Source organism: Lontra canadensis, unplaced genomic scaffold (genome assembly GCF_010015895.1).
Source record: "Lontra canadensis isolate GAN:19392208 unplaced genomic scaffold, GSC_riverotter_1.0 scaffold20, whole genome shotgun sequence".
NCBI lineage: Eukaryota > Metazoa > Chordata > Mammalia > Carnivora > Mustelidae > Lontra > Lontra canadensis.
This window is the reverse complement of record NW_022631014.1, coordinates 4612096-4625698: the sequence shown is the minus strand read 5'-3', so window position 1 is coordinate 4625698 and position 13603 is coordinate 4612096. Positions and strand designations below refer to the sequence as shown.

At 41.9% G+C, this 13603-nt stretch overlaps 1 protein-coding gene across 2 annotated transcripts in view; it reads left to right on the top strand.

Annotated features, from left to right (window-relative positions):
- The window catches only part of ZNF385D (zinc finger protein 385D), an 889426-nt gene that overhangs the window by 601014 nt on the left and 274809 nt on the right, over positions 1-13603 (top strand). The window contains exon 1 of one of the 2 annotated variants that reach the window (XM_032860951.1): positions 3731-4078. The exons of the other annotated variant lie outside the window; for it this stretch is intronic. Within the exon in view, the coding sequence (XP_032716842.1) occupies positions 4057-4078 (22 nt within the window). The 5' untranslated portion in view covers positions 3731-4056. Of the gene's footprint in view, positions 1-3730; positions 4079-13603 lie in introns of those variants that run through there. 2 annotated transcript variants of the gene reach the window in all.

Sequence of the window (13603 nt, the reverse complement as noted above, 5' to 3'; positions counted from 1 at the left end):
TGGATGGGATTTGGGAAAGCTGGAATTAAGAACATTGGATAAAATTTTATTGCTGCAATATAATAAGAAATGAAAGTGGATGAAATTAAGGCTCAGGGGAAGGCAATGGGAGACACAACTAGGCTGTGCTAACTCAATGCTAAATTACTGCGGCATTCAGCCCTGAGAACTTGAAAGGACAAGCAAGCTCACAAACTGTGGCCTGCAGTAACACCTGGCATCGGTATTGCATAGAATTTAGGAACAGCTGCTGCTAAGGATGGACAAATTCAATTTGTGTAAACATTTTGTATAAAACACCATCAACGTCAGAGAACTGACTGCAGGCACATAGAAAAGTATGATGTTTTACACCCAATATGGTTATGTTCAGTGTGTTCACTCAATCATTCTCAAATATTTATAGAGCAGGAACAAGTGCCTGATACCCTTGTAGGGATGGTAGATAACAGCCATGAACAAAAATCCCTGCCCTCATGGAGATTATATTCCAGTGAGAGGAGATCAAAATAAACGATGTCTACAGTAGTGTGTCAGATGGTGCCAAGTCCTATGGAAGGAAGCTACGCTGACAAACTTTGGAGCAAGACTTGGAGGTGAGGGATCCAGGCAGACGGCTATTTGGCTATTGGAGCAGAGAGAAAATTCTCTGCCTACCATAACGTTTTCACTCAAAATACGGACCTGGTATTAGGGCATCTTTTGTTTTAATCATGAAGGGTATATTTCTATCTGGCAAGGAGTGACCCGATTCCCTCTCAGGATCCCCCAGCTTCTCAGAGCAGCTTAGAGACAGATAATGGTCATGGGTGTGAATCAGGTCCTTCCCTGAAAGCGGCTGAGTCCTCTCCTGGACATGACCTATGGGAGCATCTCTCAGGCACAGCAGGCATGTCCACAACCCCATGTCTAGCCAACATCAGCTATGCCTTTATTTGGATGTTATTCTATTTTAAAATAAAAGTAGTTGCGTTTTTTTTTCTTTATAAATACAATGCCTACAAATAATTTTAAGGGAAACAATAAAAAGTGTACAATTAAAATAAAAATCACTTGTTTTCCATCCATAGATAAGCACTGTTTCTCTCTGAGGTCTTGATATTCCAATAACCCTTAGATGAGGAAGGGTGGGGCATAGCCCTTTAAATAAAGCAGGTGCCTTCCTTTTTCGGGGTTGAACAGAATTCCAATGCATGCATGTAACACTCAGTTCCCTTTCAGATGCCATACTCTTCCAGAGGTTACATGCTGCTTCTTAAGGAAAGATCCTCTATAGACCAGGCAGAGGTTGGAATATTCTATGACTGAATATTCTCTGTCTGTATATTCTGCCCATGTAGATACATATTTTCCTGGAGCATATAGTGACATAATTTGATTGGGGAAGACCTTTACCTGAGCCACTATAAATGGGAAATCTATTATTTATTTATTTATTTATTTGTTCCTTTCTTTCTTTCCTTTTTTTGTGGGGGGCGGGGAGGGGAAGGGGCAGAGGGACTAGGAGAGAGAGAATCTTAAGCAGGCTCCTTGCTCATTGTGGATCCCGAGGGCGGGCTTGATCTCAGGACCCTGAGATCATGACTTGTGATGAAATCAAGAGGCAGACACTTAACTGACTGAGCCACCTAGGCAGCCCTGTAATTTATTTCTCTGAATAAAGAAATCTTCTGGGGATGCTAACATAAATTCAAAATATAAGGAATAAGACAAGTATATTTTACTGACAGCACCACTGAGAAACGCTTAATGTCTCTGAGCCTCCAATTCATTTGTCCTCAGTTTCGAGGTCCTGTTCATCTGGACATTGATAATATCCACTTTTTTATGTCAGTTTGTTAGTAAGAAAGATGGCTTAAGTGAAAGTATCCTGTGACTGCAAAATGCCATACAAATGCAAGGTGTTATTAATTATTAAGACAGTCCTTTAGTGTCTTAAACCTCCTGTCTTAAACTCAACTCTTCAATGTTTGCATCTTTGAACTAGAGGAACACAAATGGACCTGGAACTGTAGCATTAAACTACAGTGCCCCCTAGCCCATGTAGGAGGTCAGGACAGCTGATGAGCTTCATGAATAAGCTCTACCACAGATGGTTCCTTTGCCGTGGGGAAGGGCCATTAATTGTATTTTTGGGTGATTTCCATCTGTCCAAAAGGAAAAACACTTATGTTTTTTGTGGGGTTTTTTTTTCAGTATATTCCTGTAATGTTCTTTTTATTTCTGATTTTTAAAAAGGAATAAAAAAATGTATTCTTTATTATTTAAAATTTTGTTCTCCAAATTGCTTTCAATGAAGAGTATTTCTAACAATAACAAAACAACAACAACAAAACAACTAGATTTATCCAAAGACTCATTGTAATGTTCCTGACTTATATATGATTACCCATTCACAGTCTCCAAATTCTTTATAACCCATTGTAAGAGAGGATATTGGTCATAGTATTTTTTTCACAGAGAGGAAATAGGGGGTTCAGCTTTTTTTGTAAGATTGCCAGACACGCTGCTATTATGAGCTTCAGTCCAATATTCGGTTCCAATATGCATTAAATCTACCCATAGAGACAGGATTGCAAAGAAAGACCGCTGGTTATATTAATATCACAATGTAGAAATATTTGCTATCATGGCTTATAAAAACCTGTATTGAAAGTATATCGACGGCTTCATTCCATAGGCTACAGTTCTTTTGTTATCTTCAGTTCTTAATTTTATAGATTTTTGTGGAAATTTTTAAGTTTCAGTGGTCCAGTGGTTAAGTTGGATCCCAAAGTGATGAGTCCTTAGGAAACTGAACTTGTTTTATGGGTTTATTTTCCATGCTGAGCATTTAAGTATTAATCAGCGCCGCTTTCAGGGATTTCTTTCTAACATCCTTTCCTATGTAAGATAAGGACTGCAATTCATTAGACTACTGGAGGAGCCAGAGGCTTTGCTAAGCTTTGCCTTTCTTGACTGTTCATCTCAAATTTAATGTGAGTTTGTGTGTGCTTGTGCGTGGGCGTGTCTATACTGGTGACCAGACCTGAATTATGACACAATCTTGGTTGTCTGGCTAGATTGTCTCTCCTCTTCAGGGGTCAAAGATCAATTCAGCCTCAGTGTCCTTTCTGCTACCTACTATGGGAAGCAGCAAATGTGAACTTGTGAAACCGAGGGGTGACTTTTATCACGTTATTTTTCTTTACATTTCTCTATCAACCTAGCTCAGAAAATACTGAAGAAATAAAAATAACTCCTCAACTACTAGGTTTCTGTGATCTGATCATTTCTAAAGTGAAAACCTCTATTACCCTAGCAATGGTCCCTTGAGTGTTTTATTCCCCTTAGGCATAAACATCACAAACAACAAACCCTCAAGCCCACAGCAAAGAGAATGCAGACACAGGACACCATTCCTTTTCCCACTGCTTTTTTAACTTGGGGTGGTAGGCTAAATTTTGGCGAGGATGATGACATTCACGGGAGGGGCGGGATAAAATTGTGTCTAATTACACGTTAATGGCAGCGCTCTCCTTAACCACTTCCCCTCCCGCATCGTGCTGAATTTCCCCTGTGTGCTCCCATGTGGATCCCGAGACCCTTCTCTCTTTAAGAGAGCCTCCCGCGCCCCTCACTCCGCCCCCTCCCAGGTCTCTGGGCTCGTCAAAGCTTCCCGAGAGCCATGGTTGGTCCAGGCAGGCAGTCGGAGCACCTCATGGAGCCGCTGCTAACCGGGGGTGGCGTGGGGTGGGGTGGGGGGGTCTGTTTGTAGTACTCTCAGTCCTGATGTCACAGGCGCGGCAAGGACATCGCAAGGAGGAGTCGGATTACAGTAAGGATGGGCAGTGCAGCAGGCAGCCGGAGCGCACGCTCCAGCCGCCGGGGATCGTAGCCCGGGAAAGGCAGCCTGCAAGGCGCTCATCCCGCGGAGGACGCACGCTCAGCGCTCGCAGCTCTCCGCGCCGGGGACATTTCCACCGAATGTAGCATGAAACGGCTCTGCTCTGCGTGTCAGCCTTGGGTGCGAGCTGATGCTGAAGACGCCGCGGTGGGGTTCCAGCTGTCTGATTAATGAGAAACATAATGTATTTTGGTGAGTGTTAACTCTGATGATGTAATTCTGGGGGTGTCCAGCCCTTCGTCAGTGCAGACCAGCCCTTTAAAAAATCTTTAAGCCGCGAGAATATATTACGTTAAACCTACCTTCAGTTGGCAAGTGGAGAACCAAGCTGGTGCAGCCTTCAGGGCTTCCTTTGTGCTACAATTGGGGCTGTTTATTTGTCGTGGATGAGTTTAAGTTGGAAAAGAAAGGAAACTGGTGGGGGTGGATAAACTTTGCCTTGATTTGTCTGCATGAAGTTGGCTTTTTTAGCTAGGTGAGGAAGGAGAAATGGTGCGGCGTGGGAAGTCATGGGCTCACTCAATGGAATGTAAAACTAAGTTCCTGTACTATTGATGCTGTGAAAGCTTGGTCTGTATCAATGTTTCATTAGACGTTTTGGTTTTTCCCTAATTCTGAGCCAAAAAGGGAAAACATTCTTTGGTGTGCCGCGATTGAACAGCTGAGGACGCTTCTCCATACCGTCCGTCCCATTTTCCTTCTAGCTAGAACAGCCTAGCCCAAAATGCATATTATTTTAAATCTTTAGAGGTCTCGAAGCTGTTAAATATTTGTGCAGTTTAGTTGTGTGCTACGGTGGAAAGCTCCCTGAAGATTTTCAGCTGAGCTGCCTGCATTTCCAGAAAACATGTTGAGGCTTAGATCTGGGCTATCACTGGAGCACTGTAAGCGGGCTGGGAGCTTGTGTTCGCACTGTAACGCTGCAACTTACTGCTGGGAGAGAAGGCTCAGCGCCTTCACTAAATAAGAAGCAGCCAAGGATTGGGACTGAATCCTCCACCCTCCTCCCTGAAGTTATGCTTTCCTTCTGTAAGTTCCATCCCGAGTCATCATCCGAGGGCATCTATCTGATATTAAAAGGTTTGTGAGAACAGCTGGAGAGGGGCCAGGGAAGAATTCCAAGATGCAAATGCTCTGGGTCATTTCTTGGTTTGCTTTAAATCTGAGATCGAGAGTCGTTTTTCAGATTAAAGAGGTGCTTGGGTAAACTTGTGTTGGGGGAGTATTCGTTTCCTGGCTGTTTATTTGTGTTTACTATTTGCTTTTGTTTTCTTGAGACTTTGAATTATTTGTGAAAGTATGGAAGGAACACAAGTTGGGAAAGCTGAATGTTTTTAGCTGTCCTGAAAGCAGTTTTGATTTCCCTATCATGTGTGTCGTATTAGAAAAGAAGTCTTAAAAATAACTAAAGTTGATTTGGAAGAAACAATCCTTATTTCATAGCCAAATTTAAGCCGACTCCAGAGTTGAACAACACCTCTTTCCAGGCGTAGTGATGGAGGTGGTAACCTTGTTTATTGGCAACCGATAAAACACCAAGTTGTTTTTCGTGAATATATTTTTGGTAAATGGGAAATCTTGTAAAGGAATATGTCTTTTGCACAAAATAAAATTTTGGCATCTGTAATGATACTGAGGGATAGGAAGTAGATTATAATTTTCGTTAAAGTTTTCAGCCTCTTACAACAATTCCTTATGTGATTGTGTTGAGGAAGGAAGGTTGGCCAGAGTAGTGGCATAGTCCAAAAGTACTGGTCAGTAGCCATCCGTGCTGTCCTGGATTATCATGTGGCTGTTGGAGAAATGTTCACTGGGCTAGCTCATGTTAACTGTAGGCTAGTCCAGCTGTCTTGTAAAGCAGGGTGATTCACAGGGCAATTAGTTTCACTGTGTAATGCAAGTTTTTAATAGTACCAATTGAAATGTGATGTCCTACTTCAGATGAAACTGTACTCTTTTAAAGGCAAAGCTAAAGTTGCCCTCTGTGTCATGAACAGGGTTCAGTCTCTCCATAATTCCAGCATGAGATACGTTTTTCTATTCCTGGAGGAAATCGTGGGTATTCAGGAATGTCATTTATTTCAGGTTATGCTATGCAGCCCCTCGCTCAAGCTGTTAGACATTCAGAACTCCAAGAGCCCACCTGTCTCTAATAAAATGCATGGTGTAAGAGCTAGGGCAAGAAGAATTGAGCAAAACAACCCAGGCATTTTCAAGATTCAGTAGCATGCTAATATTTGCAAATCCCTAAGACGACGTGTATATACATATGTGTGTGTGTGTGTGTGTGTGTAATTGTGTGTATTTCCAAAACTTTAGCTATTTCAGGTAGTTTTTTGAAAACAACACTTTCACTTTTTAGTTTGGTTGCCCATGACTTTCTTCTTCATTCTTGAACTGAGTCAGGGAGAACATGGACAAAGAGCAAGCGGGGCTGCATTCCTGGGCTTTTCTGGTGGTTTGTGGGAGTGGAGTTGAGGCGGCAGAAGACTTATTTGCTTTCCCAGCAGGGAGTGATGAGGAGTACGGTGATGCTGTAAAGCCAGGTAAACTGATATGTAGGCAGGATACTTACCGCCCTTATAAATAATCTAATTTGTCAGTGTTGCTCAATACCCCCCTTCAAATATAACTGAAGCATCATTGCCTGAACAAGCTGGCCCAGCCTGCCTGCTTTTCTGTATGTCTCTCTCACCTTAGGGACTGGACAACTGGACCCCATCCTTGCTCAGTTGGAGTCAGTTTCCTGTGTGTACAAGTGGGTGGAATAAGTAATATTTCCAGTTCTCAAGAATAGCTCGTTTTGAGTGTGCTCTCTCAGACTTACAAGACTAATGGACCCTTTTAATGACTTAAGCCTCACTCTTATCTCCTATTGAAATTTTAGTGCAGTGTTTTCAATAATTGTTCATTTGCACTTACTGTGCAGTGATTTAAGAGTTTGCTGTTCAGTCACCGTGGATACTTTTGTTACTTATGCTATCGATCTTGCATTCATTACTTGGAGTTAAAAATAAGGTTCACAGAGGAGAGAGAGAAGCAAGGAAAATCCCAGTCAGCAACCTGATTGGGGATTTACAGTAAAAGCAAGGAAAAAGAATAAATACGTATGAAATTCTCTCCCCACCCCCATAAATATTTTACATAGTTAAAAATTACATGTGCCAAGGATGAATAACCATTAATAATTAATCCAGAAATAAAAGCAAGGCAGCTGGGAGGCTTCTCCTCAGATTAAGGAAGAGAGGCTGTGGGTGGTTGTCACTACAACAGACCTGAGCTGCTGGGCTACAGTTTGGTTAAGAGGAGTGTGCTGGTATGAAGGGCATGTTCTTTGCTTGAGTGCATCCCGGCTATTTGTCAGAGCCTGGCAGAAGGTTGTAACCATGTACTCTCTCCAGCTCTAAGCGCCGTATGTCTGAATCATCTCCCCCCCTCCATCTGGCCCACCACATTTCTCCACTGCTGGAGTGGTGAGTCGTTGCCAGTGGTCAAGTCAACCTCAAACATTGTCCATCGTTGGCCAGAGAGGGGCTGTGTCTTGATCCCTTGCCATCAGGAGAGAAAACAGGAGGCTGATTGCACTGAGGAGATTCTGTGTGGCTGAAATTAAAGATGTTTTCAGGCCCGAGTCCACCGGCTGGAGACTCTGGGGAGCTTACAGCCAATCAGAGGCCAGGGCTTGCTCCATGAGAATAATCTGGAAAAAGGAAATGATACACCTTCAACAAATGAACAGAACGGAGAGACAAATAATAGAGGCCACTCTAAATGCTACTGTTAACAGTGTACTAAATAAACCCTGAGAAAGGGGAAAACTCAATCTGGAAAGTGTGAGAGGGCCATTCAAGTTCAGCTTACTGTTTCTTGTGGATCAGCTGTCTTCCTTAAAATGCCTGCAAAAAATAGAAAAAATACTCCGCGGTATGCCGATCATAACAAGAAATACTTAATTGAGGAAACTTGTAATACAACAGCTAGAAAAAAATCTGGTAGGAAAATTCTAGCCCAGAAACCTATTCCCCAGCCTCTAATAGATACGTTCGTACATTGTCGTAAGAAGGACTTTTGTTTTTCCCCTGGGATGCTGAGAACATTCTCACGTCAGCATTTACACTTTTGGTTGTGGCTGGACCATCAAGTTTCACCTCTGAAGCAGTCTGTTAGGAAAACAGTTAAGTGGCAAGGTTATGGGGAAGGAAATGAGCAGAAAACAGCAGGCAGCAGAGTAAAACATTCCTCTTTTTTTGTGTGTTTTCAGTGGAAACATTTAACTCGTCCTAATTAGTTTGTACTGAGTGATCTGTTATGGGGAATTAGGTCCACTAGAGTCTCTCTAAATGCTCTGGAGGTGTTTCTATCTTCCTGAGGCTGACAGGAGGACAGAATAATCGGGAAGGAACTTGCTAGTGCAGATTACCCTTTTTAAAGCTTGAAGTCATTACCATTATGTTTTATTACAAATGAATCTAAATGACATGCAATAAATTACTACATAACAGGGATGGAGAATGTGACAGGTGAATCCTGTCAGAAGGGATCACGTGCAGGAACCAGCAATCGAAGAGAACTTGGAAAACCATAAAGGTTTCTTTCTCAAGGCAAGCTCTCTTTTAAATTCATGTGAAGCTCTTATTTTAAGGAAATGAATGCCAGATTTGATCAATATGCCAGTAGCATGGAATCCTTATTACGCTCTTAAATTTTGAGCAAAAAAAAATATTTTTAAGGACCTTATTAGTTGCTGTAATTATATGGAAATGAGATGGGTTTATTTAAGGGATATGTTCCAAAATTCATGAGATAATGACGATTTGCAAAGTTACCATTTTGTGGGTGGCATAATTGTTCCAAAAAACAAATGAAAAATTTAAATTATGGTTTCTGACTTCCATTCCAGAAGATTTGGTCACAGCTGCTTTTGACTGAAACCTCCCCTGATAAGGCAAGATGTGTTGGCGTGTGTGTGTGTGTGTGTGTGCACCCGCTTCATATTGGATCATCAAATAGTGTCTTTTTATGTATATATCTGAATTTCATTGCTCATTCACATCTTGTATGTGTTCCTGAATCTTTGCACATCATTTAAAAGGTAAAACATTGGTTTAACAAGATGGGTATTAAACTGTTTTGTTTTTTTTTTTAGCACAGCTGGCTTCAAGTTTAACAATCATTATATACATTAGAGGTTTTAAAAAATCAAGTCATAAGGTTAATTTTCAAGCTTTTTTCTGCTTAAGAAAGAGCAATGCTTGTGCAAGCAGAAACCTATCTCTACTTTGACCTTGAGAAAGAGATGTTTCCATTTGTATTACACTATGAAAAACATGTCAAAAAAAAAAAAGGTCATAGCTGCTGCCCCCCCCTTTTAAAGAAGGCATTACATATCATTTCCCACAAAGATTAGTTTTGCAACAGAATTTCACACATGATTGGTGGCATTAAGAGAAAATACAGCCTAAGAGGTGGCTAGAAATATCAAAGCTTAAAGTGGTTGAGATCATGCTTGAACCAAATTACTAGGGTTGAAAATAGGAAGATGCTTTGCTCTGTCACAGCGTTAAAATCATTATGAAGCAGCTGGAAGTCGGGCTTCCTTGCATGTGAGCTTTCAGGTTTACACAGCTTTTAAAATGTAAGGTATTTCCAGGAAACCCTCTTGACTCCAAAACCTGACATACACGTGAACCGCCACTGGAGCATTGGATGGGATGCACTGAGCCCCTTCTCCTTATCAGCATTTCATCTTCTCTTTTTTCCTACCCTTGCAGTATCACATTTCTGTAAGTAAGGAGGAAAGAGCGAAGTCACCTGGCCAAGGTCAGAAGGGAGACAGCAGTGGCAGGATTGGTGCTCTGAGCAAATGCTGTCTGCCCCAAAGCATCATTGTACCTGGTGGGAGATGAGGGCTGTGGGGTGGGGATGGGGCGGGTGGGCTGAGCGTTCTTGTTCCGGGATGAATGCTGTTGAATTTGTATCCTCAGCATCCCATTTAGCTCAGTGTCAGGTGCGTAGGCACTTCCAAATAGGTGTTGATGGTGCACCATGGAATGGGCTGGAGAATTAGGGAGGACGGCTGTCCACTTCCTCAGCAGGTCCTTTAAGGCTGATGTTCCCAGCCATGTATATGTGTGTTGACAAGAGAAACACTCTCTTTGGCCCTGAAAACATTTTAGCTGCCCCCCCTTTTTTAAAACCTTTAAAAGTAAGGACTAGTCCTTAGAAATTCGATCTTAAAATACATGTAAGGAATTCTACAGTCTCTTTTCTGTTTGCATTTACGTCTTTCTTCACAGGACTCTGCAGTGTAAAGAGGAACAGATCTGTAAACTTGTAAGACCAATGGACAAAAATGTCTGAAGAATACCCAATTAAAATCAACATAGAAGGCAGTAGAATTGCAGTTTTTATCCATTCACTTGATCACAGCTTCAGCTTTCAGCTTTACTTGGCTTCAGTGAGTTTGCCCCCCCCGCCACTCCCAGCCCCGGTGTGGACATGCTCTTGCCACAAGGCTGGGGGAGACAGGACAGTCTGCTCTGTGCAAATAGCCAGACGTGCCCAGGAGGGCCACCAATTTTGAAGATGGTTGTTCCTGAAAGCTGAAGAAAATGGAGATAATTTTGACTACTGTATGCAAGGCTTTTGTAAAATTGTTCTTCACACTTACCTTTTTCATATTCATGCGTTTTGCTGATGAAGGAAAGTGCTTGTGGCAGATTGCTCTGAGGATAAGAATGCCATAATGAATGTAAACGCACTTGGATAAACACGGTCCTTTACACTTGTATGGCAATTGGTATTTTTCGAAATGCATCAACATTATGCTTTTTTTAATCCTTCAAATGACCCATTGCAGGAGGTAGATAAAATATAATTATTTCTATTTTGAGATGAGGAATTTGAGCCTCTGACGACTGAAACAACATTGTCAAGGTCGCACAGCTATTAAACCTTAAGGCCAGGACTCCAGTTTGGTTCTTCTGTGGCTTACTTCAGTGCTCTTTACACCTGACAGAAGAGTAGAGGGGGATATATATGTATTTTTTGAGAGGGAGATTATTTGTAACAATAATGCTAGAAAAAATATTCCAGCTGATAGATAAAGAAATGAATACAGATGATTGGGAAATAAGCAGGTATGTTTGTGTTTTGACTGGGTGGAATCACAGTAACAGAGGTCTGAATGTAATTCATACTTTTATTTATTCTGTCTTATTTTTATGTCAATTAATAATTTAAAAGACCTACAAGTAGAATATTAGAATACTAATTGGCCTCAGGCAGGACCCGGCTTTCTCCACTGCCTCTTGTTTTTCCAAAGCAGTGTTAGATATTAAGGCTTGTATTAATTATAGGCTATATATTCCTGCTGTGTCACTACTTGACTCAATGCTTGCAAAAAAGAAAAAATCCAGGTCATTTGTTCTACAAACTCTTTGATATTTACAGTGACACCGTCTCCATTATTTGTTCAAGATGGAGTCAGCTTGGTCTTTATTCCATGACTGAGAAAAGAGGGAAAAATGGCCTACATTAGAATTTATCCGTTCCACTTACTGGCTCTATATCCTTGAGCAAGTCACCTCACATTTTTGATATCCAGACTTGTGTAAAAGGAGAATAATGGTAATATGTTTCCCACAGTTCTATTTTGAGGACTAAAATATACAAGGCATATAAAAGTGCCAAGCCCCAGGAAGTACATGGTAAGCCGCCAGTAAAATCTGATTCTTCCTTACTTTTTCCCTCTATATCCAGCCTAATATACAAATGTATAAAAATTTTAAAAAATCAGAAAACAGGAACCATGCTAACTGAAAACAGGTCAAATCAGAAAACACGAACCATGCTGATTCACAAAGGACTTAATGCAAATAATGTTAGATGGGTGATAGAACTGCTGAGAAGCTACCTGGGGGCTGGGTGAGTCAACCCAGAGATCAGCAATAGCAAGGAACTGGTAGTTGTAAGATGGAAAGATGAGAAACGTGGGCCTGAAGGCCAGGCCCCAAGGGTCTCCTGGTGGGAGCTGGAATCATGGCAGACCTAAGACATAAAAGCATGGAAGGATTCAGCCTTAGGCATGAAGAGAGACAGAGACATCCTCTCCCTGGCTTCTCCCTTCCACCCTAGTGATCTGCCGTTGCCTCTCACTGGTAGAAGGGAGCCAGAGGTCAACTGACAGGGCAGCTTGGGCAGTGTATCCTGCAGACGTCAGCACCTGGGCGGTCCAGGGGAAGGTCAGGAAATTTGCTCAGAGCAAATTGGCCTAGAACCTGGAGGGAGATCTTACACCTGATATGAGTAGTGCTTTAAATGAGACAGTGTCTCTGCACAAACATCTCAATTATCAGCAAGAGGTCAATTATCAGAGTCCGGTTCTGCAGCCCCTTGCCAGTCCTCTGGGTTATCTACTTTGTCAGTATCTGGTACCGTGACGTTGAATAAATTGGTGAATCCGTCTCTGCGTCAACTTTTTCATTTGTACAGTGGGTTAAAGAGTCTGTTTGACAGCGAGGTTGAATGAGTTGCTGAATGCAAGCTTCACAATATGCAAAGCACCATGTGAATGGGCCTTGTTATGAGGATGTAAAAAAATCGAGTGAATTAGAAAGCGAAGAGGGAGCTTGAAAAAAAATAACAACTTGGAAATATATGTTCAGCTATGCAGTTTAGCATTCCAGCAGGGATTTCTGAGTGCACTGAGAAAGGAAACATTTGGGTACATCCTCACATAGCCTCTTGTATGGTGAGGTCAGATGTACCTGTGAGGCCATGTCTAATCTGTTCTTTGTGATTATTTTATAACAGAGGGGAATTGCAGGAGCAAAGGCAGGGGAGAGAAAGTGAGCTGGGCAGGAAACCCTCTGTAACGATTCTGTGCCCCATATTCCTTCCTGTCCAAGGCTGTAACAGGAATACACACATTGAAAGCCGAGGGAGTTTATTAATAGTTGCTTGGGAAGGGAAGAGGGATTTGATATCGATTTTACCTATCCTTCCATGTGTTGCTGGACTTTTAAAGACTGATTTCTTTGGCTGACTGGCCCTGCTATTTAAAAAAAAAAAAAAATTGAGGCAAAACATTCTGCCCTTCCTGTATGGAGTTATTAGCATCTCTCTCAAAGCCTTCTTGTAAAGCCCTGTGACAGTTCATAACTTATGGTGCCTTGTTTAGAAACAATGCCAGGTAACTGCTCGGAGCATCGCCCTTGCCCGGCACGATGTGGAAGGCACACGATTGCCACCGGGTGTCTCAATTAGCTGCTCCGAGGGATGGTAGGATATACCTTAGAGGGCTGTGCGGATCCTTGGGAGAACTATCCTAAGGTTATCGGTTAAAATGTGCTTTAGAAGGGCACCTGGGTGGCTCAGCGGGTTAAAGCCTCTGCCTTTGGCTCAGGTCATGATCTCAGGGTCCTGGGATGGAGCGAGCCCCACATCGGGCTCTCTGCTCGGCGGGGAGCCTGCTTCCCCCTTTCTCTCTGCCTGGCTCTCAGCCTACTTGTGATCTCTGTCTGTCAAACAAATAAATAAAATCTTTGAAAAAACAATCCTTCCCTTAAAAAAAAATGCTTTAGAGGGCAGCTTGTCTAAAAAAAAAAAAAAGTTTTTTTTTTTTTTTTTTTTTGTCCTTTAAAAAAAATATTAAAAACATTAAACATGAGAATTCTGGTGAGTATCCCGGCTTTAGATCCAATGATCTTTTTTTTA